We start from the raw sequence: 25,160 nt of genomic DNA on the forward strand, positions 1-25,160 counted from the left end.
CCATGTGGCTTAATGAATGTGCTGGGCCCTTTGCAAACAAATGCATGTGTCACAGACAGCAGCTCCCACTGCTGACCCCTCAGGACTAATTGAGGCAGAGAAGACAACACTTTCAGGCACAAATTGCCTGTATCATCATCATCACTGAGAAGGAAAGAGACCGAGAAACTCCCCAAGGCCTGCCTGAGAGAAGGAAACCTTAACAACAGAGTGCCCATGTCTGCCTGACTCTTGTAAAACAACGTATTTCTGGGCAGGGAGAACAATGTTTTTATGTAGGGGATGCGTGTCCCTCCAGTGACAAGGCTAAGTGCAAAACCACAAGCATCCCTTCAGAGCTGGAGCTGTAACAGGCAGAGAAGCCCCAGCTGACATGAAAACCATCAACCTGCCTCCCTGTATGGAAACTGTGTGAGCACGCACACCGCCCGAGGTTTAATTGGTGTATTAATGTATTAAAGCACTGACACAAACAAACAGGGACTGCCTTCATAAGCTACAAAATCCTTGAGTACATTGTAATTAGCTGGGCTTGTTAAACCACTTAATAAGCAATAGATAGCATGTGTCGGATGCCCCTGCGTCTTGGCTCAGAGGGAAAGACAGGCAATTGCTTATTGTGAATCCTAAGAACTGTTCCCCTGGCATAGAGAACATCTGCCCAGGGCAGGCACAGCTGAGATCAACACCAGAGTCACTCAATACAGCTCCCACTCCTCCCCTCGTGTCCTCTTCCCACCAGGCAACTCCCAGGTTGTGTCAAGGAAAGGTGGGAAGGGCTGGCACTGGGAACCAGCAAGTCATCATCAAGATTCGTGCTGTGCTCACCCTTTTCCCACTCCCTGAAGAGTCCCAGGAAAGGGGAGAAGTCAGCAGGGACACAGCCAAACCAGGCAAGACAACTGTAGAGTTACCCAGCATCCCTGAATGGAAATGGGCAGGCAGTGCTTTAATTTTATCCCAGATCCCAGCTTACTCCCACAGTGCTAGCATCCGTCCATGTGCCCCTGTGCAGTCCAGCTGGCCATCCAGCTCCAAATTTAACTTCCCCCAGCACATCACCACGCACAACTGCAGCTTTCCAAGAGCGGGCAGAGAAGCTCCCTCAAACACCGCCTCCACCCAAGTCCACCACGGGGATTTGCAGCTCTGCAGCTATTCCTAGATCCCAACTGGATTCTTCTTTTCATCTTTGTTCTGCCTCCTATTCTAGTGCTGAACCCCAGGCCTGCTGCCTTGGAGCTTCCTCCGAATGCTGCATTCATCCATTTTTAAAGGTGACCTTCCAACTTTAAAGGAAGTTAGCGAGGCTCACTGTCTTCATTTGCCCTCTCTTTCTTTTCAACCTGCTCTTTATTATGAATTAAAAAGAGGCCTGAAAGGTTTTCTCTCTTAAAAAATAAAAGCTTTTGAAAGAGCACACATTTCTAAATAATTTCTCTCCCAGTTTTTGCAGCAGACATCTTGCATGGCAAGGTGTTTGCTTGCTGCAAACTATCAGCTGCCAGCCCTGATGCTCTGATTCAGCCACTTACCTGACCTTGTGGGGTGCCTGTCACCCCACCACTGGCCACTCTCTCCCTAGTTCTGTCACGGCTGTTTGGCAAAGCAGTGCCCTGAAAGGTTCTGGGTGAAAAATGACTTTTGAGTGAGCAGAGTTAAAAGTGGGGTTATTTTTAACTTGGACAATACCAGATACCCAGGCTAGACTGTGGCCTCAGAAGTTCTTGTGCTGGCACGAATGAAGGGCAGCAAATAAATTAAGTTCTCTTATTTCACTTTACTGCCAAAAGTGCATTTTATGAGTCTTGGGGCCATATAGCGATGGGAAGGGAAGGTGCCTCGAGCCCTAAGCAATAAGATTAGTCTTGCCAATGAATTGGTGACAGTAATTAAAAAGGAAATAGCAAAGCAACATGAGAGTTTCTTGCTGCTGTGGTACAACAGTTTGCCATTTAATCAGGACAAGTAGAACATGAATTTTTACTGTAATACAACTGACATAGGAAAGAAAACCATGATCTTATAAACTGAAAGCTCAACTTCCAGCCCTTCGCTTAGATTACAGAATCAAACAAACAACAACAGCAAAGGACAAAGAAAATAAACCCTTTCCACTCTTTTGGCTGTGAGTTCTGCTGCTATCCAGACATGTTGTGTTGGCTATTTCTTTTTGCCAAGAGGTCAAATCACCACCATACAGCCACACTCTGGATTTAATCATCAGCATTTGCTTCTATCCAAGAAACCAGAGACATTTTCTGAGCTAAGGACATCTGCCTGCCAGGCATGAGGCTCATACCCACAAACTCATTTCATGCTAACCACCAAGTGACCACAAATGAGCAGGAACCCTTATTCACAGCTGATTTCTGCTACACTGAGCCTGGAAGTGCTTGGCTCAGTCAGAAAACACCCAGCCTCTCTTCCCAAACCGTTCAATAATCCCTACCTGACACTTTGCCAGACTAAGTGTTAATCCTTAAACCCTGCTTGATCCCATAGCATCTCTAGGACTCTTTCATTCTCCTTCCAAGCCAACATGTCCATGCTTTTCCTGACAGCCCCACTCAGACAGCATCTGCTCTCACGTGCTCACTAGGACATACACCTCAGCTCTTCAAAAGGCAACCATCAGGCTGCACAACAAGGGAAGGAGCTGATTATGCTCTTCTTCCTGCAATTATCTACTGAAAGTAGGTGAGTAGTTCAGATTTTTAGGAGAAAAAGAGGGCTTCCCAAAGCAAAGGCATGATTTCAAGAAGGTATTGCCAGGTCAAGTTTGAGTACAATACATAATGGAACGGTCCTCGCTTGGCCTCACAGCCTCAGCGTTTCCTTGGCTCTGATGCTCAGTTTTATCTTTGGGCCATGAATGATTCATGGAGCCTTAAAATATATATAATCTATATCTCCTAGAACAAAGAGTCTTTTTTTTCGGGGGTTTTAAGGGAGCGGGGAGCAGCATGTGTTCTGCCTGCACTTGGGCTTGGGTGTCCCTTGGGAAAGGACCCTTGTGCCTCCCCACTTCTTCCCAAACCCAAGCAGCTGTACTGAGCTTGCAGCTGAGCTCTGTGGGAGACCCCAGCTCAGCCTCTACAACACAGAGATGTGCTGCTGAGGGTCTCCAGAGTTGCTGTCTGGAATCACACCCAGCTCAGAGCCAGGCTATTCTCATCCATTGCTGGGAGTCCCAGTGCATGGACACCGTCAGTGGGGCACTTAAATCATTTATACAGAGCTGCAGATGGGGAAGCTGCAGCAAAAACTTACCTCCATGTCACAGCCTAATCCCCTTAAGGCTTTACCATCCCAACCTCCAGTCCTCTGCCTTGGGCTGTGGATCACATTTCAGGAGTGTGTTTCTTCCCTTGGAAATCCAGCGCCACCTTTCCATCATGAATATCTGATTCCTACTACACATACAAACAGAAATATGCACACCCCTCTGCATCATGATCAGTGAGCATCTACTTACTTCTCCAGACAAGGATACCACTTTGGACAACTCCAAGGATGTCATGCTAAAGGCATATCCTTTCCAGCTGAAGAGATGACCATCCTCTGGTTTCTTGTTCAGGAACCTAAGCATGGGGCTGGGTGAGATCTGGTGAAAGCTCCAACCAGTGGGGCCTGTTCTTACTCAGAAGGGAGCATAGGGAAACGAGAGGTGAAGAGATTTCAGAGAGGGAGGGCTGGAGTCCTCAGTGGCTCATGTCCAGCAAGCTGTGGGATGGCTCCCTCCCTGTGCTGGCACATCAACAGCCCAGCTGGATGACAGACTGAGCATGACAGTGCTATAAACTAAAGGCACAGACATGGCCCAAAGGGTTCAACCAGCTCTTCAAGGCATTATCCAAATAGATTCCTGCGCAACCCTTTGATTTCAGTGGCCCTTTTGGATCAAAGAGCCAGGTTTCAGTCTGTGCTGAATCTACAGCTCATGATCACCACATTTCCTTGTTCTCTGAGTCTTAGAGGTCTTAGAAGGGACATTGTCAATCCTTATCTATTTGGGTGTACATGACAATATATTTTATGTTCACAAATTTTCTTTGTTTTCTAAGGATGACTCTGTCATTTTGGTGAGAGATATTTGCTTTCCCTTGTGAGATTGCTACTGATATCATTCTGCCTTTTTTTTTTTTTTTTTTTTTTTTTTTTTTTTTTAGGTTCTGATTCATGAGCATCATGAATCCAGAGAAGGAAATTTGGCAAAACATGAGATGCTTCATGCATTACAGCCATGCAGGAAAGCTTAAGGACCTACAGAAATTGTTACCCAACTCCCAAGAGTCCACGATGAGGTTAACAGGATTAAACTGAGCTCAGCCTCAGTCACAGGATGATACTTTTATCCAAGACACACTGTCAGGGATTTTGTTACCTTCTTCTGAAGCCATGGCTATAAGATCTGTTGGGATTGAGTGGCAAGCATGTCATATGGCTGCAAAAAAGGCATTTTCTCTGTGTTGGATGCGCTGCTGGCTCTGGGCAGGAGGGTTAAGGCACACCACAGACTTTTTTTGCTGATTGCTAATGAAAATGAGAAGCTGGCACTATCATCAAGTAGCCACCCTTGCAGTTCTGTGCTCTCAAGTCTTCTAAAGGAGTCAGCAGCTCTGCCAAACACCTCCCACAGCTCTGCCATACCTGCTGGTGCTCCGGCTGCACCCTCTGTTGCCACACCTGACCCGGGTGGTCAAACAGGAGCAGCCGTGGGCGTTAGCCCCGGCCTCCAGCAGCACTTGGCTCTTCTGCTTTTCCACTCCCACACAGTGCCAGACCTGCAGCATTTCCAGCCAGAAGAGCCCTTGCTTCCTCCTGAGCAGGGGCTGACAGTTTCCCACTGATACTGTCTAATGCAGTCAGTTATCATTGATGCATTTAGAACAGATCCATCAAAATAATTCCTGCTGGAGGTCTGAATCCAGCACATCACAAACAATGGCTCCCTAGAAGGAGAAAAATGAACTTACCTGTCTTTAAGTGAGGCCCTTCTCAGTCTCCTGCAATGTCTGTGCGTGGTGAGATGCGGTGGCTTGGGGGAACTCGTACCTCTGGAGTTGTTCCAGCAGGGCTGAGCATGTGACTGGAGCTTAAATACTTAAACTTCCAAACCCTCTGGGACCACCCAATAAACAAATATGTCCAGGAAGCACAAAGCAAACCTGCAGTCACCTTCAGAAGCCCACAGGAGGCTGGACCAGGCACTATCAAGGAAGAAATGACTGTGCTCAACTGCTCCTATCATCCTCACATATTGCCTGACACTGATACAGCAAACCAAAAATGCTCTGTTGATCCAGAATATCTCTAAAATTGCCAGGCAACAAGGCCTCAGTGAGGGAGCCTGAGCAGAGATATGGCTTTTCAGCCTAGCAAGACGAGCTCACATCAGTGATGTTTGAAATGTGCATTAGCATGATGTCACTGTACAAGTCTGACAGTGGCACCAGGGACTGAATCCTGGCAGGACCAGGCCTTGGATACATCAGCTTGCAAGACCAGGAGTTCCTTCTCTCTCATATCAAATGTTGCAATATACTCCACCACCTCACCAGCCTAGCCCATGGACTGCAAGCACCCCTCCTTCAATCTCCCAGTTATCTTAATAAACAGCCTGGACACATCTATGACTCACTTAAAATGAAGATGACCTGGCCAAAATAATTTTATTCAGACATCCTGGCAGTTTACTGAGCCTAATGCAGCTCCAGTCTGACTCTCCCTGACTCCTCATGAATGAGCCTTACCTCCAGCAGTGGCTGCTCTGTCATCAGTGGATGGAAACCCACACAAAAAGGTCAGACACAGGCTGCTCCCAGAATTCAGTCTGGAGCCAAGAAAGCTACTTGCTCTGAAAACAAGCTCTTAACTGTTCCAAAGGCCCAGGCAATGACAGTTTGTCTTGCCTGCAAAAAGGCCTGTTGAGATGGTACTAATCTCAACATATGAAAAAGAAACATGGGGTTAGGGACAGCCCCAAATAACAAATGATTGAAGGATATCCCTGCAAGTTACATTTCTGACTACCTGTCTGAAACATTCACTCACCCAACCCAAGAGCAAACCCAACACCCATCACACAACATGAATATTTGAAGCAAAATCTTGGAGATAAAAGGCCAAATACTCTAAAATAACAAACAAATGCTTACAGAAAGTCAACTTCTCTGCAGGAATCAGGCACAGATCACAAATGAGTCACCAACAGCAGAGCAAATCATTTAACCAGCACTTAGAACAAATCCCTCCACTTCGAAGAACCAAAATTTATTCCTGCTGATTAGTCAGCACTTACACTCATAAGTTCAAAATAATACCAAAATTCAAATGGAGCTGTCTTGCAGTGGCACTCTGCTTTACTGCTGGAGAAACTATCATCTTCTCTTTGCAAAGGAATCCTCCTGCAGTTATTTACTGGCGTGTGGGCTGGGATTTATTCTAGCTCTGTGGCATCAGACCACATGCTGGCACCACCAAGGAGCCTGCCTGTCTTAAGAAAAGTAGTAGAGACAACACTGGAGAAACCACAGAACATAAAGGCAAAGCAAAATGCACCACAACAGCAGAAGATGCATCATTGCTTCACCAGGTATAAAGCACCTTTTCCAGCTGTGAGTGGGCAGGTCTCCTACCAAACTACACCCACACCTTCAAAGCAGCTGTATGCATTTCCCCACAGTCTGTTAAATTTTCTTCCAACTGCTCAGTCTCTGGAGCCACTGGTAAATGCATGGTTAATATGGACTCTTTGACTCATTGCACAAACAGCACCAGAAGCACTTCCAAATGTTGAGGAAAAAAATGAAATCACTCAACATTGATTTCTTGTGTGCTCTCTTGCTGCTACTCCTCCAAACTCGTGGTTTTTAGCTTTACTACTGTATCTAGGCCTCTTTATCCTCTGCTAATGCCAGGCTTAACCCTGAGGATCTGCAGCTTGTTCTGGGTACAAATCAGAGCAGAGCAATGATGCACTGCTGCAGTTTGCTGAATCAGCAGAAGCGGCTTCCTCTGACTCCCCCCCCACCTCCACAGCTCCCAGGAATTCCCTGGACAGCAGGACACAGATACAGGGAAAGAACAAAGACTTGATGGTAGAAAGAAACACCAAACCACCTTCAAAACAAGCTCAAGCCTCTTGAGAGAGAAGACATGACTCCTCAAATGCACATCCAAATAAACAAAAGAGCAGCAAAGAACATCAGGACTCAGAGCAATGTGGATAAACAGCTGCAGAAACTCAATATACCCCAGTCATGACCTACAGCATCCCACACATCAGACACTGCCCTGCAGCAAGTCTGAGCCCAAGGTCCCACACAAAGACTCCACTCTGGAGAGAGCTACAGTGACAGAAACACACTGTGCCCATCGTGCTCCCTCCAAGCAGGAACTAAGAAACATGATTCCATCTTTTTAGAGTCAAAGTACAATGAGCCAAACCTTTGTTTCTCTGCTTATTCACACACGGGCTCCACACTCTACAAGACCTGAGGAGGCAAGGTTGTGATGTTCAGGAGGAGCTGATCATTCCTGACAGAGATCTGCTGCCCTCACCCTACCAGACCTGCATCCCGAGCTCCTTCAGTAATAACTCTTTATTTGAAGAGTCATTTGAAGCCAGAGTGGGGAGAGAGAGCAGCACAGCAATATCAACTCAGTCCAGCTGTCATGGAGAGCATGGAGCCTTCACATGAGTACATCAGACGACAGAGACAACCAACAAGGAAGAACAAGAAGAAACAAGTGCCCAAACCCTCTGTGATGCCTGTCAGAGCCCATAGTTAAACCAGCTCCTTTTGAACTGACAGAACCAAAAATATTGTGGGAACTCGTATGTAAGGAGTCAGTTGCCCTGAAAAACAAAGAGAAACAAAGCTGACCATAGCAGCAGCCTGAGTATTTGGCTAATCAACCACTGTTTGCAATGTTTCTGGGTTGTGAAATCTGATAACAGACCCTGCAGTAGTGGAGAAGAAAAAACAGAGCTTCCAAACCCCATATTTGTTTCCCACACCTCAGAAAGAAAAAGGAAACAGGGATGGAATCCAATGCAGCTCAGCTGCTCATCCCTTGTGTAAAGTTATGCTAGGAGACAAACATTTGTCTTGGGCACTGCAGACATTCCTGGAAAGGTGAAGGTGCCAGCCATCACCTAATCCTGTGGATCACAGTACCCCATCACTCCTAGAGACACACTCATTAGAAGGGAAGGTCATGTGGAAATTCACTCACAGCATCATTTTGAGACATTTGCTTGAAAGTCATGCCAGGAAGTTATAGGAACAGAAGGATGCTGGAAAACATGTTTTTAATTTGCTCATCAAAACTCTCACCAGGTTTTCTAAGAGGGTTCCAGCACCATCCACCAATATGTGCTCAAACACACCCCCGTCCTCATGCCCACTGTCACCTGCAGGTTGGCACAGCAGCTTTTAGCTACATCAGTGACATCTCCTGTTAACAATTCTAAGACACAACTACTAAGACACACCCCCATGCCAAGTCCCACACACTGCAGAAGGGTTCCTCTCTCTTGGAGTATCCAACCACCTGGACATGAATTTCTAATGAGGAACATGAGTATAGCGCTCACTTGTCTGTACCCCACAACAGCAAACACACCCTCGAGAGTTTAACACAAGATTAATTGTTCCTGAGGAGGGGACAACAATCCAAAACCCAACAACCAATTTTGCTGGTTTTTGTCAATTTGCACAGCCAAGCAAGGAGACTCGAAGCAACAGCATATCCTGAAACAAAAGCACTGCAGCCAGAACAATCTTTTACTGTCAAGTTTCCTGAGAGATAAGGCTTTTAATAAAACTTTTTCCACTATAGAAACTTGTCTTGGCAAATCCTGACACAATCTCCTGCAGTACCAGCTTGTCCCTGAGAATATGACCATTTTATTCTACAAAAACCAATAGGTTGTCAGCTGAGACCATTAACAGCCAAGCTCCTGTTTCAGGCAAGAAAATATCTTTGTTCCTGATGAGAGTGACAGAAACAAGAGCTACACCTGAGCCATGTTCCCATCACAATCGTAAATCCCACCCTCCGCACCCGCCAAAGAAAAAAACAAACCAAACTCCCCCACATGTGGACCATCTCACGAAGAAGTAGACTATAGGACATGTCATTCTGAACATTTATTTATTTTGTCTTCAAAGAAGAGGCCTGGTGCAGCTGTTTCGTTAGAAAATAAAGTGTTTATTAAGAAACTAGACATTGAACACCCCTATAGTCTCTGTGAAAAGGGACCGTCCCATTTCCCATTAGCACAGGATGATAGTTATGGCAAGATAAGAATGCTCAAAGATGGAGGAATCTCATTGACAGAAAATGAGGTAATGATTTACAATAATTAAAAATAAAATAAAATTTAAAAAAGAAACATCCTTAGACTTGCTACTTAAAGCCACCAATCGCAAACAGCCACGACTGGCTTTCGTTTTCAGCAGTGAGGAACCAGAGACTTTAATTGGTGTTAAACAAATTGAGACATCGATCACAGTGGGGAGAACTGCTTTTAATTATGTTGTACGGTCCAGAGGATTTCTTCTAAGCAGAGATGGACCTGAGCTGCAAAATTCAACCCCTCCTCTGCTAGGGTGTTTGGATATAGGCTTCTGGTCCAGGCCCACAGATGCATCTCTAAGACTGATACACACAGTTGAGAGCAGAGTCCCCTGAACAGTGCTAGGGAGAGGAGACAGTTCAGACGGACAAGACATCCCCAGGTCAGGTGGGCGACTTCCAGGAGATGGGGAAATTCAGTTCAGACAAGCACCCAGTGATTCACACGCTTGGCGAAGCTCCTCCTCACTCTGTGAATCTGCAGAATTGAGGTGTCAGTGGCCCACGGCCGCAGGTCCTCTCTGGCAGTGCCCCTCTGGCATTTCCAGCTCCGATGCGGGCAGGAAACGTTGTTGGGAGATTTGGTCATGGTTTCTGAAGCCATCCAACCTGAGCCAGGTCTCCTCGTGCTAACGCAGATGCCCCCTAAGACACGTCCATTAACTTAAAGCAATCTGCCACCATCTCTCCAGTACTCTTCTATTGCACTTTACCTTTTTATGCAAACAAACCAGGAGAAGCAAGAGAATGGAATATTCCCAGCGATATCCCTATGGGACAGCTGATAATAAAACCTCCTGGCAATCTCCAGGGTGGTTCATGCAGGTCACCTGTAAAGGCAGGATGAAGCAGAACATCCATTCTGAGGCTTCTGCCCAGTTCTGGTGGAGAGGGACCATAACCCTTTCCAGTGGCAGTGACCCTTGAGGGCTGGTGATTTAGAGACACCCCTGATATGATAAGGTCATCTCGGGCCACTAAGAAGGCAAGCAAAGCTGAGTGGCTGGTGAGCAAGCTCCCGGTCCAATATTCCTCTCAAAAGGATCTGGCTACACCTGAAGCTTTTGGAATATTTTTTGTCCTCTAGAGAAAAATCTGCTTTGCATCTAGGTTATCACTGATATGTGTGAGCAAATCTGTATTTCCCATACACGTGACATCACGAGAGTCCAAGGAAAGCCCTGCAAGTTGCCATGAGGGCAGCTGGCTTCTCTTGAGGACAGGATGAAAGGGTTTACTTTTCCATCTGAGAGGCTTTGGATGAAGTAAGACAAAAGTAGGTTAGGAGAGAGGGAGAGAATACAAATATTGGCCAGAACAGGATTGATACTCCTGATTTTGCCAGAGAAGAAGCAACAGAATACTTTTTTTCCTCTCCTTCAGTCAGCCAGCCTCTAGCTGATGGTTCTGGGTACACAACTGGATTACAATCAATCTCTAGTGGGGTGGGAATACAGGGCAGAGCTAAAGGGGGCTGGAAAAGGCCCAGCAATGGGCCCTGCGTGTGTCTGATATGCTTTTCCACTTTGCTTACTGCTCTAGTCCTGGCAAGGACACAGACCCTCCTGCGCAATGGATTCTCCATCCATGCGGGAAGTCCAGGCAACTCCTCAGATAAAGCTCATCATTTAAGCAGCAGGGAGAGACCAGAGTACGACAACGATATGGTCAGATCCAATGAGCTGCTCTAACACACAGACAGACAGACAGACAGACAAAAGAGGCCTCCTAGAATACGTGCACTTCAAAGATAACCACACTCTCTTCCTGTCAGAGAAGTAAGATACTTTTTTTTTTTTTTTCTTTCCATCCTCATTCCTTCCAACATTATTTTCTGTGCAAGAACTGGGAGCAGGGCTGCCTTTGTTCTTACCAAAAGTCTTCATTCTGCTTTAGTTTCTTCCAGGCTCCCCGCCTCAGCTCGCTCTGGGAGACCTCCCATGGCGGGGCCACGTAAGAGGTGATGGCAGCATTCACTGGGTGTTGCGAAGACACAAGCTTACAAGGAAAACTCCAAGCAGGGAGGACATGACTAAAGATGTCAGTTTGGTTGGCTTGGTTGGTTTTTTTTTGTTTTATTTTTTTTTTGTTTTGTGTTTTATTTTAAAGCAAAAGTACAATTATTTACTGTGTTATTAGGATGACTCCTTTCAACCGGGTTTTAATTCTCTTTATTTGCTCTCATTGCTGCTGTTGTGCCTTGCAGGAATATTTAACGAACACAGCGACCATTGGAGGAAAAGAACAACCCTGTTATCTGGTGACAGAAAACCACAGTTTCAGTTGGCTTTAACGTGCGTACAGGCAGGGCTGTAGAGTCCTATTAGGAGGAGACCTCAATCCATACAGACCACGCTTACTGCTTCCCACCATTTTGAGGGCACAGCCTATAAACTTGACATCAGAACAGGGACTTTTAAGGAGTTTTTAAAAGCCATGACGTCCTTTGCTGAAATAAACACTGACATCCTCAACATAAATGCCTTGGTTAAGAGGTTTGGAATGTCCAGGGAGGCTTATTGGATTCAACATAATTTCTCTGAAACCTAAAGGGGGAAAAAAAACAGAAAAAAGAAAAAAGCAAAATAAAGTAAACGAAAAAACAAAAAAGAGCAAAACTAGAAAAAAAGAGAGAGATATCGACACACATGTGATTATATAAAAAAGAATTAAATGAATAACTAGCAAATGGCTGCCATTAAATTAAAGCCAAAATGTCCTCTCCGGGCAGGGCTACCTCACTCTGTCTTTCCATAAAGAACAGGCAATCATTTCATGTGGAGCGTGCAGGCACAAGTGCTCTGAGGACAAGGGGCATGCAAGAGGTCTGGACAGACAACTGGGAACAACTCTTTTCCAGAGGTTCCCACTAAGTCCAAATTCCTACCTAGTCCATCTTTTCCCTAGGCAGACAGTGAGGAATAGGGAAACTCCTTCCTGTGTCTATTTTTCTTTCATGATTTATCTAAATCTGGCATAACATTCTTGAAGCCAAAAAGTACCATTGCAAGGCTGGGGAGATCTGACTCTCACAACCCCACAGACCTTTTTTCATCGCAGCTGTCCCATCTACACCGAACCTTGCATGCTGGAGGCATCTTCTCCTCACACAACCCCACCTCTCTAAAAGTCATCTGAAGGTTTAGGATTTGCCAGAAACACTGGCCAGATGAGAAAGAAAAATGAAAGGAGCAAAGATCATAGGCAAGCTCCTTCCTTCAGTCCAACAAACTTACAGGGCAAATACAATATTTTAAAGGGCTGTATCAAACATCTCTACAGAATGTACCTGCCTTGGGATGCCCCAGCCAGGGAAATTCACTTGTTTGCCATGACCAAGATGTGCATGGCAGGATCTCAAGGATTGCTCTCATCTATACCAAATTTTCATGGGTCTAAAGGGTTTTTACAAGAAAGTACTGGAATATCTTGACTACATAATTGCTCTAAGATTTAGAAAATACTCCTGCACCTCATACAGTCACAGGATCCTGAACAAATCAGCTAAGTTAACTCAAGTCTGGCATCACTAGAGCAGCATGGAGCAGCTTAGATGCCATTAAGGATTGATCTCAATATGAAGAGTACTTTCAAACAGGCTAGGAAATTTTCCCACACCAAAACTACACCAGCCAGAAGATTTTTCTTTTCTTCTTTCTATTTTGTCTTTTATATCTATTTAGATTTATCCACTGCACTATCTTACTTCATCTGCACATCAAATATATGTTTCCTTTGATGGACCTGAGGATGCAGACAAAAGCTGTTTGTTTGGTTTGGAACTGTTTAAACTTGTTTGGGGGAAACTATCTGTTATTCTCAGCGGCCCTTAAGGGCTGATCCACATGGGAGAGTAAGCCAGGCTCCACTCTGGTTCATGTGTCATAAAAAAGATTCATAGGCAAATTCCAAGTGTTGAAATATCATTAGTAAACAAAATGAGAGTGAGAAAGAGCCCAGCTCAACTCTCACGGTTTAAAGTGATCAGAGTCACTGGGACACAAACAAACACGGCATCCCTGAACGTCACTATTTATCGTGTTTTGTTTTTCATAATATAAATATATTTTATGGCTGCCAAAGGATAGCTGGGAAAGTCTATCCTCAACAATACCAAGTATCTCCAAGGAGAACTCCTGTCTGCTTTATTTTCTTTGCATTCCTTAGCTCTGCTAAATTGAGACAATTTCACTTCTGCCGGGCCACATCCAACAGACCTAAAAACCCACAGGGGACACACAGCCCCAGAGAAGGGACATGTGAAAGACCAGCAAGACTTAAGGCTGGGGACTCCAAGGGCTTTGCTGTGCATCATCAGTGCTGTGCTGTGAATCCCAGCTGCAGGGATCTCCAGTGACAGCAGGGTCTCTGCAGAAATGGGGCTGCAGTGGGGCCGAGGGACGCCGAGTAGCGTGGCAGGAGGACAGCCCACGTTTCTGGAGCTGAAGGGCTGAGCACACATCCCGCTGGCTTGGGAGAGCAATGCAGCACCGGTCCTTTTGGCATCCTCTCCTTCTGATTTATTAAAGTCCCCAAAGAATCTGAAAAAAAACATGCTTCTCTCCTGACTGGTTTTCTCTCTCTTCCTCACTTGCTGTTTCCCCTATTGTACTGCTACTTTTAACCCCGTTCTCTTGTATGGAGCAGAAACCAACAAGGCTCTTGCTAGGTTTATGTCTTTGCTGACAGATGTGAGATGGATGATGCTCACGGAGATGTCCAGGGTTAAAATGGGTGAATCTCAACAGGTTCAGAGTTTGGATGCTGCTATGACAAATGTCATCTACCATCACAGCTATTAGCTTCTGAAAAACTGGCTTGAAAATGTCTTAAAAAATGTGTGGGTTTTGCTTTACTTTTTTTTTTCTTTCTATCTTGTTAAAAGAAAAAAAAAATAGAAGGAGAAATTGAAGTGTTCAACTTCCTAGAAGGAGCTGGGGAAATTTTAAAAACAATAACTTTCGTGGAGTTTCATATTTGTCAGTGCCAGCTGGAAAATGGGAGGAAAAATACTATCTTTGACATTGTAGATTTGTAGGGAAACTCCAACATGCAAGCCTGAAAATAGTAAGGAGGTAAAAATCCCCACCCTGTAGATCAAAATCCAAAACATCTCCAAAGACCTAAAAAATTGAGAAGAGTCTGATGTACTTAAACTCTGTGCTTCTCCCAGTTCTAGTGATATCACTTTTTAAATTAAAACATGATACTCTCTCTACTAATAGCCATTGTATGGTAGTGGAATAAATGTATGGAGAGTGTTGGAGAACAGGGAAGGAGGGATGAGCTCAGATTTGCTGTGCAGCTCAAACAGCTTGAGATGGAGGGAGCAGATGGGACTTTTCTCTAAGCAGGCTGGATGGATGCGGCAATGAAAGGACAAGAAAATTGAAGGCAACCAAACCACGCAGTCAGTTTTTGTCCTCAACCCTGGCCATCCTCTTAGTCCTCCAGAGCTGTCTTGTGTTTCCCAACACCTTCACTAGTGGGTTTTGGCCACTCTGCCCCATGCTTGTACCAATCCAGCCTATGGACAGTGCCCTGCCAGAAACACACTTCCTCCACTGAGAGAGCAAAACTAAGGAGAAAAACCAGATATTTTCACCTTGCCTTCCTTGTGTGCCTTCTGATAAAATTGTCACTATTCAAATAAAGCATGCTTCTAGGGCTTTGGAGACCTGAGGCTGCTCCACATCACCTGAGAGGAGCAGCAGGGGTTGTGACATGGGGAGGTGAGGGAATGACGTAGAAAATGATGCACTACTCCTCACGGCATCCCTATCTGCCACAGCAGGAGTGGTGCAGACCAGTTTTGAAACCCAGGGATGGAAACTGCTTCTGAAACAGCAATATAAATTGCCGTGGGAACGGATGAGAAAAGCAACAGGATGCTATACAACACCTGGCAAAAATGGGTTAAACAAAAATAGCAAATTAAGGGCAACAAGCTGGCCAAACATAACTCTGCTATCCACGCAGCTCACATTAGGCAATGGAGATTTAAGCTCTCTTCTGAGTTACAGCCGAATTTATGATATAAAGGAAAAGCAGTAGGAGACTCCAACAACAGTGTACATTTTATCTCTCTCTATGCACACATATGAAGCATGAATAGCATCAAAGAAAGCATGAAAACCATCAAGCCTGGCCCACATCCTGAGCAAAGGAAATAGCCATCCCTTTGGTCAAAGTCAGCACTGCTGTGCCTATACCTGAGGGGTAAGCAACACAACAGCCCAGGTTTCCTGTCATGGATGGGTTCACCTGCCAGGCTAAGAAACAAAATCCTCTTCTTTTCCTTCCCCTCACAGCATGTAACAGAGTGAGATGCAAACCAGCCTAAGGTCTCGCTTGCCACAACAAAGCAGGTCAGCAGAAACACACTGTGAGGTTCTCCCTGATGCTCTCAGCTGCAGATTACCATATCATCTCCTCTACCTTCCAAGGTAAAGTCAAAGAGCCCAGATGTCACCTCGTTCACACCAGCCCAACAGTGTTGACCGCAATGGAGAACCTCAAGAAAATTCAGTCCACAGACGAATTTCACATTGATACACAGACCTCAAGCAGATCCTCAAGTAGATTACACCTCTTCTTAGATTATAGTCTGTGAGAGCTACAGAAATTCTTATAATCCTTCATTTTCATGTAGACAGGATCTTTGTTCCCCTCCATGGCATCTCACCTTGTATCTGTTTTCATTTTCCATGGTTAAATCTCTGGCATGGGAGTCTCCCACTTTAATCAATGAGATTGGACGTCACAGGAAACCTCTTGGGAATGTGCTAGATGGAGCTCTAGTCACAGCTTGTGCCATCTTCTTGTGCTTGTCCACAACCCAAAACCACAAACAGAAGATCACAGCGCTGTGAGTGTTTTAGAGGGCAGGGAAAGGAAGAGATGGGCTGAGAACAAGAGGAAAGCAGAAGCAAATGGACCCAGAAGATCCCATTTCCACATAAATTTCTCTAACGTTTGGCCAGAGCAGAGGAAGGGGTAAGAGAATTCTTCAGGCACTCAATGGACAAACAGCTTTTCCTTGAGGAAAGGGCAGCATTCACAGCTTTCCATGGGTAGAACTCTTGAAGATTTTGTAAGGTTCAGTAAACCTTTGGTCAGAGGAATTCCAGTATCCGTTGTGTTTCCACTGTTGCCACCACTAACGTAGGCCGTGTCCATATTAGCCAGGATCACAAGTTTGTTTTCTCTGGAACTCTTTAATGGATGGAATAGTTCCAAGATACTAAATGATGTAGCCTGATAGCTCAGGAGGCAGAGCTCCAAGATTCCCCACCAATCCCCCTTAGGAAAAGCCCCAAAGTAGGAAAGCACTTAACAGGGTATAAAATGAAAAATAAGAAGGGAAAAAAATCTATTTAAGACCAAAGATGACAGAAAAAAAAAGGCTATTTTCAGGTCTGAGATGGCCTGTGACTTGAGCCAAAGCTACCCTCTTGTCCAGAAGCACAGCCAGTGCTTTTTCTCCAGCCTGCACGGAGGTGCAGCTATTTAAAGCCACTCAGAGGCCCACTGCATGATGGAAAGGAGCCAGATCAGTTGGGCCTCATCGGTTTTGTTTTTGTTAGATTGAAGCCAGAGTATGTGAAACTACTTGTAAGAGGACCAGGGAAGGGGGAAAGGCTGGGCACCCAGCAGTCTCACCCATGCAAAGCTTGGTCTCTGCCTTATTTAAGTGGTAGTGGGTCACAGATAAGGTCCCTGAGCAAGGAGAATGGCTCTTTTGTCCCCCGAAATACCCACGGCCATGCAAAGACACATGGCACAACTCTCAGGGGTTACAGGACAGCCATGAGAACAAGCTGTGGGCAAGTGTTTGCAAAGCTGGTGGTAGCTGACACCATGGGCATAGTCCAGCTGTTCCCTGCCTCTGCCCCTCCTTGTGCTTGCACTGAAACCTCCAGCAGCCTTCTTCTCTACCATTCTCACTGCTGGGAGGTAAAAAACCTGTCTCCCTGCCTCCACAAGTCCCCACTTCTCACCACCATGCACTCTCACTGCCTCTGTGCTGCACAAAGCCCAAGGGATCTGGCATGAAAGAGCCCATCCTAGCAAGTAATACATAATTTTCATCACTTTGGTTTTCAAATATATTCTTATGTCAATTTTTAATTTTTTTTTTCAAGTCAGCCCTCGGAGTTCTGCCAATTTAAGCACAGTGCTACAAGAGCTTCTTATTTCCACTTTGCCTGACAGGTATCCGTGTCCCTGTGACACTGCCTCTGTTCCCCAGCTGCTTCAGATAGCAATAGCTACCCTAAGCATTTTACAGAGTTATTGAAACCACTGACTAATGTGCCCAGAAATGAATATCCACTGGGAAAGAATCTGGTTGGGCTCGTGTTCTTTAATTGCTGATTAATTCCAATTATGGTACAGCTGATCCACCAGTACCACAGATCACCACATCAAAGAGCCAACCAGTAAAGGAAGCCCCTGAGTTAGAACAGCAACAGCTCTGTTTCAAACTTCTTTTTCAGCTGGAAAGTGCTTCATAAACATTAATTTGTTATGCCTTGCTCATTCCCTGGGGAGGAAGGAGCTGTTATATTTATCACACAGGCGGCAAAACGGTGGCACAAAGCAGGACCACGTTTTCTCCAAGGTCTCCAAAGGAACCAGCGACAGCCCTGAACATCCAACAGGGAACAGCCCCAGCTCCAAGGCTCCCATCCTCTGCAGGAGCTCCGGGCTCTAGAAGGGGACAGAAGTGCTTAGTAAAGCCAGAGGGCTGAGATATGACAGCAGACACCAAGAAGAGACACAGATGGTGGACAGGGTTGCACACAACTGCTGCAGCCTGCAGCTGGGACCTTCCCAGCCCAGGCACTGCCAGGGATGCTCTCCTGCTCTTCAGAGGATGGGAGGAGCTGATCAAGGCCCAGAATAAATCCTTGCTTGCTCAAGTCTCTTTACTCTGCCATCTGCTCCAGCAATGCCTTATGTCATCTAGAAAGGCCAGAGCTGCCCTCCAGGAAGCCCAGGAGCTGTACAAGCCCAAGAGTCTGAAGTGTCAGTAAGGACATCCTGTGGGAAAACACGATTTTGTGGAGTTTACAAACCGAGGATGGAAACTGAGGAGCGCAGGAGATCTCAGCAGGCAAGGAGGCATTGAGCACTACAGAGGAGCTGTAAATGGGAATAGGAAGAGCTGAGGGCTAAAACATAGTGAGAGCAGCAGGGAGTTTCGAAGAACAAGGCTTTGTTGATTTTTTTTAGGCTGTTTGGATGCTGCATTGTCCGGAATTATTGTTCTTCATCTGTGTTCTCTCCAGTGCTCCTGCTCTGCTGATTGCTTTGGAAATGAAGCTGCCACGACAGCTCTTCAGCTCTTGATAATTGCCCCGGTAGATGGTTCTCAAAATAAGTTGTCTTCTGCACCAAAATATGTCAAAGGGTGTTATTACACTTCCCAAGGGAGAGCTCCCAGCTCCAGATTTTGTTTTGAGACCATGTCTTGGTATCTTTCAGCATTTCACAAGCTCTAAAACACACACCCCAGGGCACAGGGAAGGCTGTGCTCTCCCAGGGGAAGACAGAAAAACATGGGTTTATGCTGATACTATGGAGCCCCTGTGGGACTGTTTGGATAGTACCAACCAAAAGAGTGTCAGGTATTTGTGGCAGCCTTCATTCTGCAGGAGAAGGGGATTTGCTCCCACCAAACAAACATGAAACATGGTAGGTTTTTGCAAGAGAATGTATGAAATGCCTGGAAAGCTCCTTGCAGCCAGCAAAGCACCGACGAGGTGAGTGAGGAGTCCTGTGAGGGGGCTGCTGCTGTGCAAGGAAACCCTTACTCCACCCCAGAGCAGAGGGTGAGCTTTGCAGAGTGGAGAAGGTCTGGAACAGCACAGCAGGGCAGCAACTCAAGATCTAAGCCCAAAATGTGCGTCTGCTGCTGATTAGGGGTCATCATTCAAAGGAGGGAGGATGGACCAGGAGTCCCTTCTGACAAGCTTTTCCTGACAAGTGGTCTAGCTGTGAATTTTTGCTCAAGCAATCAGCTCTGAGCTTAACAAACTACACGTCTGCCAGACCCTTCTCTGCCCCAGTTTCATTCTGGGTCTCCAAATAAGTCTCCCTCTCACACAAATGCACAAGGCATTTAAAGCACTTGAGCCCAATCTTATTTCACACCACGTCACTCTGTGTAAGCCTTTGTGTGTCTGCCCCACTTGAGCCATTGGCATGTGCTGATCAAACATCAGCAGAGATGAGGGACAGTGAAGGGGCTGAGCTCACAGGGCTCTAAATGGGGAGGCACTGCAACATGGAGACTCCTGGGAACAAAGCTATCCAAAACCTGTTCTCCCTCCACTGAAGGCTTTTATTCTTGAGAAAGAGGACAACAGCTTTACTTTAAAAATAAGGAAAATAAGTATTTCCTCTTCTCCATCATCTATCAACAAAAGTCCTGCTTTCCACCACAGCTAGGACATCTCTATTTTAGCTGTTCTTTGAAGCAAGAACTCCCCACACCAAGGCAAAAATATATGCAAGGACGTACACTTCTAATAGCACCTCCATATTTGCACATGCAACTAAATGTGAGAGATCACAGTCCACAGCCCAGAATTCAACCTCACTGTCGAAACCAGCCTGTGCACAGGGGAAACCAAGCTGAGTGATGCCAAAAGTGCCAGCAGAAAGCAGGGAGGGTGTGCACACAGACCTGCTGCCTGTGGGACACGTGGGATGTCTGGGGGGGAAGCGTGAGAGGGAGGCAGAGAGTGATGCCACAGCAGGGAGCACGTGGCAGGGAGCAGAGGAGTGCAGGACAGGGGCTGAGAGCTTGAGCTCACACGTGTGGGGCTGACAGCACAACGCTGCTGAACATTTACTCTCACATTACGGATTTAATGGCTTTTAACAGGAGACTTTGTAAGCGATCAGGAATTGGAACAAAAGGAGCTGGGGGAATAATTATCCTAACCAGGGGAGCTAAAGAACATGGCAAAATCTGAGCTGAGCAATCATGCTAATTAAAGGCACCCAGAAGAATCAGGATAGAAATGCCAAATGGTTTTCACTCTGCTGCCCTAATCCACTAACAGCCTCGGCACTTTGACTCCCACCAGCTGTGGGAAGGACGGCTCTGGGTGAGTTGGTTTGTAGCAATAAATGACAGAGATAAACAAGTGACACGGGGGAGTCGGTCCCCTCTGCAGTGGAGCCTGAAGTGATGCTTGGCCCACCAAACTGAACAGTGGCTGCTTTGCACCAGCAGCCTGGGAGAGGACCAAATGCTCCCACAGCCTCCAGCTCAGCAGGAAAGATCCCAACATCCTTCCCAGATCGCAGAACAGCTGCTGGCAGCTGCCAGCATGAGGCTGAACACAGCCCACAGCCACGAGCCTGGTCCTTCAGGCTCAGCCCTGCTGTGTCATTGCCCCTGCAGGAAGCTGTGTCACAACTCAGCACACTGGTCTGTCCTGGGATGTGTTCCCAGTGCCACACCAGAGCTCTGGCAGCACTGAATAAGCTGCTCCCTCGTTTGCGTAGCTTCAGTCATCACGGGGTTGGGTCTGCTCAGATTTGGCTATCAAAGGTAAGGACATCTTCTGTGCAGGAGGCATCATCCTGACCTTTTAATGCTTAAAATTCCAGCTGGGGTTCTTGCTGTGCTAGCATCAGAAAAGCAACAGCTAACACTGCAACATGGGCACATTTTCACCCAGAAATGTGGAGATTTGACAAATGCCCATGTTGTAGAGAAAAAACATGAGCACTACTGCTCCAGCAGAGTATAAGCTTTACAGACCCAAAAAAAAACTCCTGTGCACTCAGCTAGTGTAAAACCCAATCAGACTCCTCAAGCAGCTGCTGAGCCTCGGCCTGATGGGAATTTCAGGGGGATATCTTCTTCAGATATACCTGAAGTCCAACAGGCCATCACATGCCAAGCTGGATGGGTGCAGAAACACAATTAACAGAACAAGACACAGAGTGGTGAAATCACCCACCGAGTACAGAAAAGTCTCTCTCTGCCCTTTCCAACCTCCAGGAGAAGGTTCTCCTCAGATAACTGCTTGAGTGAGATGTGAGTCTCTTCTCTCCAGCAGTGCAGACCTGTGTTTTGCTGCAGTCACCTGCATTGGCACAGAATAAGAGCTGTGCTGGGGAGGTGGAGAGGCAGAAGAACCAATGCTAACAACTGCCATCAAGTAACAGCTTTCTATTTAAAAAACAGTAGATTTTTTTGTTAATCAACAGGTCTATTAACATGGAGCAAATACCTCTGTAATGGACACCCACAGGATCACAGGCTGAACTATTTGTGTGCAGCATCTTTTGATTGATTCACCCTAAAGATCATCAAGTAAATGAGAGAGGATGTAATACTTCTGCAGGAAACATTCCACAGCGGATACATTGATTGCAACACTCATCCAGCTGCCGTGTGCCAGCCTCTTCTTAAAAAGACATCATATTTGATTCTCTGATTAAATATTTTGAAATGAGAGAAAAAAATCAGGCCTAGATTTGTGCTTCTTTCATTGAACCTGGTATTCTTCCAGGGAGATACACGCAAGTGACCATTGTCCAGTCTCCTCACCCTCTTCCTGTCCTCAAGATTTATGATTCTATTCCTTTGGTCCATAGAGACCACTGCCACTCCACTGCCTGGCCTCTTCCCACTAAATCCTTGAATCAAGACAAGAGAGCCTGTTTGGTGGCACACCTGGAGACCTGTTGATTTATTCATTCAACCCCTATGTAGATTTTGCCTGCCAGTGCCTCTCTGACCCTTCTCTCTCACCACAACAGATCCATTTTCAATCAAAAGCCCACTGAAAGCCCAACAGGACAAGAAAAGACAGGGCTGAGAATGAGGAATACCCTGAGACAAATACAGAGTCAGAGCCCAGGACCCATGAGGAAATTAGCAACGAAACCATCAGCTGAATAATTTGCCCCAGCAGCAATCCCAGCCAGCAGGGATGGCCCTGAAGCCAGAGCTGAGAGCTTGTGCACTCTGAAGCTTGCAAAAGCAGGTTCTTTTTCCACAGACCAAATCCCAGGCTGACATCTCCTTTATGAGCTGCTGAAAAACACCATTTTCTGGACGAGCTCTGCAAAAACACAGTGACACTTCCAGTTTACGAGCAAGCCCTGCCACCGCTCAGCGAGCCACGGCCTTGGAGCTGTCAAAGCCATGCTGAATGAGAGCAGCGGGGCCAGGAGGCTGCTGGCAGCTCTGCCAAAGGGACCTGCTGATTTCACATGCAAATGAGCCACACAAATTGAGACCAGACCCTCCTTCTCCCCTCGGAGCTACTGGTAAATTACGGAGGCGGAAGGCAGGTGAAGGGTCCTTGAGGCAGGTGAAACACAGTGGTACAAAGGACCGAGCATCTAATTGGAGACAAAAGGAGAAAGCTGAACACTCACCCAGGGCCCACAGGGAGACACGGGCAACCCTCCCCTCCTGAGATAAGCTCCATCAAGAGAGTGTCCAGCCTGTTGGATTAATGACTCCTTGAGGCTAATCAACGGTGCCAACATCTACAAATGAGGGCCCTTCTCTGCTGTAGCTTCCATCCTTTCTCCCCTTCAGCACAATCAGGAAAATAAATAAATAAAACAAGCCTGCAGGTCCCATCCAAGCTGAACTACACGGGACATTACAGCCAGGCAACAAGGTAAGTGCTGCAGGTATAAGCTTGGCTGTGGATTCTGGGCTCCTGCCTCCTCTTTCTTTCTTCTCAAAGAAAATAAAATTGAGTTTGCATCGACTCCTGAGAAAATGAGGCAACATTATACAGGACACGACCCTCTGCAATCAAATTAGGTCTTTGCAACACCACAGCCAGCATGGAGTATGCAGCCCTGATAGGGTATAGGATCAAGGAGAATGATTTTATGCAGTAAACATTAAAAGACAAAAGGAAAATTAATTATATTAGGACATCCATCATAAACTTGAGTAAGAAATAAGTTTGGAGTGGCACAAGAAGCAGCATTCCTGTATCAGGGCTTCCCTCCCAAGTCTTTCCTGTGCTCAAACTGGCCTGACACTCCTCACAGCTGCTCATTACATACATGGCAGAAGTTGGGAAATGTTTTTGTCCCTTGCTGCACAGCTTCCTTTCACCTAGAAGTTCTGACAGTTTTCAAAAGATTAAAGCCACTGTTCACAGAGTTTCCAGCTGTGGCCCAAGAACAACATACTCGAGGGTGCTGATTTCAGGGGTGCTCAGATCTGTATAGATACAGGACCAGGTACAGCAGCAGTGCTGTTCCTCACTGCACCAGGACTGTGGGGACGTACTTGTGGAGCCTGGGCTTTGTGCAACCTGGGAGGGGAGTTCTGCCACCCCAGGCTGGTCAAAACTCAGTTCAGCCCAATCCCCTTCATGCCTGTTTCACCACATCAGGCAGAGGAATATGCACCCAGTATATTCATCCTGCTACATGTGGGAAGGAGGACACAAACCTTCCCAAACTCATGATTTACATAGCAGTCCGTAGCAGTAGTTTCCCAACTGTATAATGAGTACATTAACTTTGGCTAAGCCAATTCTCCAGAGATGAAGAGATGGAAAAAATAATCGAAACAAACTGCGACAGAGTTTTTGATTAAGCAGCTGATGATCAATAAAAGTTATCTGCTGGGCACAGAGTGTTAATGAGCCACCATTCCCGTATCAAAGAAACACCTGAGCCCATGGTCCCTGCTCCACACAGCCCACAGAGGTCAGCAAGACCTGCTCCTCCTGGACTGACAAGGTGAAAACATGGCCTATGGAGTCCACTGGTCTCACCTGCCCTCATTCCTGTTAAAAGGGTAATGATGGAAAAAGGATGAGAAATAACCTTAAAACAGGACGTGGCTAGAAACAGAGGAATAAAAAAAGGTTAACAGCCTGACTCAGACTTGAGGTGCTATGTTTGGGGGGAAAAAATAAATTGAAAAGGCATTCATAGCCTTCTCAGACAGCTCCATTTATTTAAAGAGGCCTTGGAGCTCTGCAGCTGTAACACCAACACCTCTACAGCAGGGAGCAAGAAGGACCAGCCAGTGGGGATACCAGCTCCCTGCCAGTGATGCAAGGCACAAAGTGACCCACAGCACATCCTGTGATTGCTATCCCTTTATCCTTTCCCCCACAACATCATTGCAAAAAAAAAAGTGTTAAATCTGCGTAGTTCTTAAAATCATAAATTCATCCCCAAAGATTCTAAGGCATTAAAGAGAGGACTTTATAGAGAATTTCTCATAATAATGTGGCCACCTGTTTAACAGCACACAGCAGCAAGGCTGAACAAGGGTTTCACAGAGAGCGAGTGGAAAGGAGAGCTTCATATTAAAGCTATAGAGAAGAGACAAGGCTCAGATCAGCAGACACATAAAATATCACTACCTCCACCCGAATTTAGCTATTTCACTGTAACTAATCATTTTGCTCTTCCAGAAATGTCTGGAGAACTGTTAGTGACCACAGGGAGCTGCTAGGATCTTTGTATTACATTTCCTCCGAAAGTTGCCTCCTCTGACAGCCCAGCCCAGCCTGCCTACAAAAGGGATTTGTTTTCCCAAAACCCACTTAGCCTTCCTGTCCTTGGAGGGTCTAGGGAAAGCTGAGAAAAAATCAGCAGACAGGATACTCGTTCTGAAGTGTCCCACAGGGAGCAGAGGGGATGAACAGCACATTAGGATTTCTCCCCCAATTTCTCAATTTCTCACGGAACTGGGGTTTGCAATCGCCCTCTGCAGAGCCCATGTCAAGACAGATCATTAATACTACCCGATCTCTTGTGTTAAAAAA

General features: G+C 46.1%; 1 protein-coding gene across 3 annotated transcripts in view; it reads right to left on the reverse strand.

The window, feature by feature from the left end:
* The window catches only part of NTRK3 (neurotrophic receptor tyrosine kinase 3), a 206,207-nt gene that overhangs the window by 56,625 nt on the left and 124,422 nt on the right, over positions 1-25,160 (reverse strand). The window contains exon 13 of one of the 3 annotated variants that reach the window (XM_066328295.1): positions 10,450-11,915. The exons of the other annotated variants lie outside the window; for them this stretch is intronic. Within the exon in view, the coding sequence (XP_066184392.1) occupies positions 11,797-11,915 (119 nt within the window). The 3' untranslated portion in view covers positions 10,450-11,796. Of the gene's footprint in view, positions 1-10,449; positions 11,916-25,160 lie in introns of those variants that run through there. 3 annotated transcript variants of the gene reach the window in all.

The sequence above is a fragment of the Sylvia atricapilla genome, chromosome 13, assembly GCF_009819655.1.
Source record: "Sylvia atricapilla isolate bSylAtr1 chromosome 13, bSylAtr1.pri, whole genome shotgun sequence".
In the NCBI taxonomy this organism is placed as follows: domain Eukaryota; kingdom Metazoa; phylum Chordata; class Aves; order Passeriformes; family Sylviidae; genus Sylvia; species Sylvia atricapilla.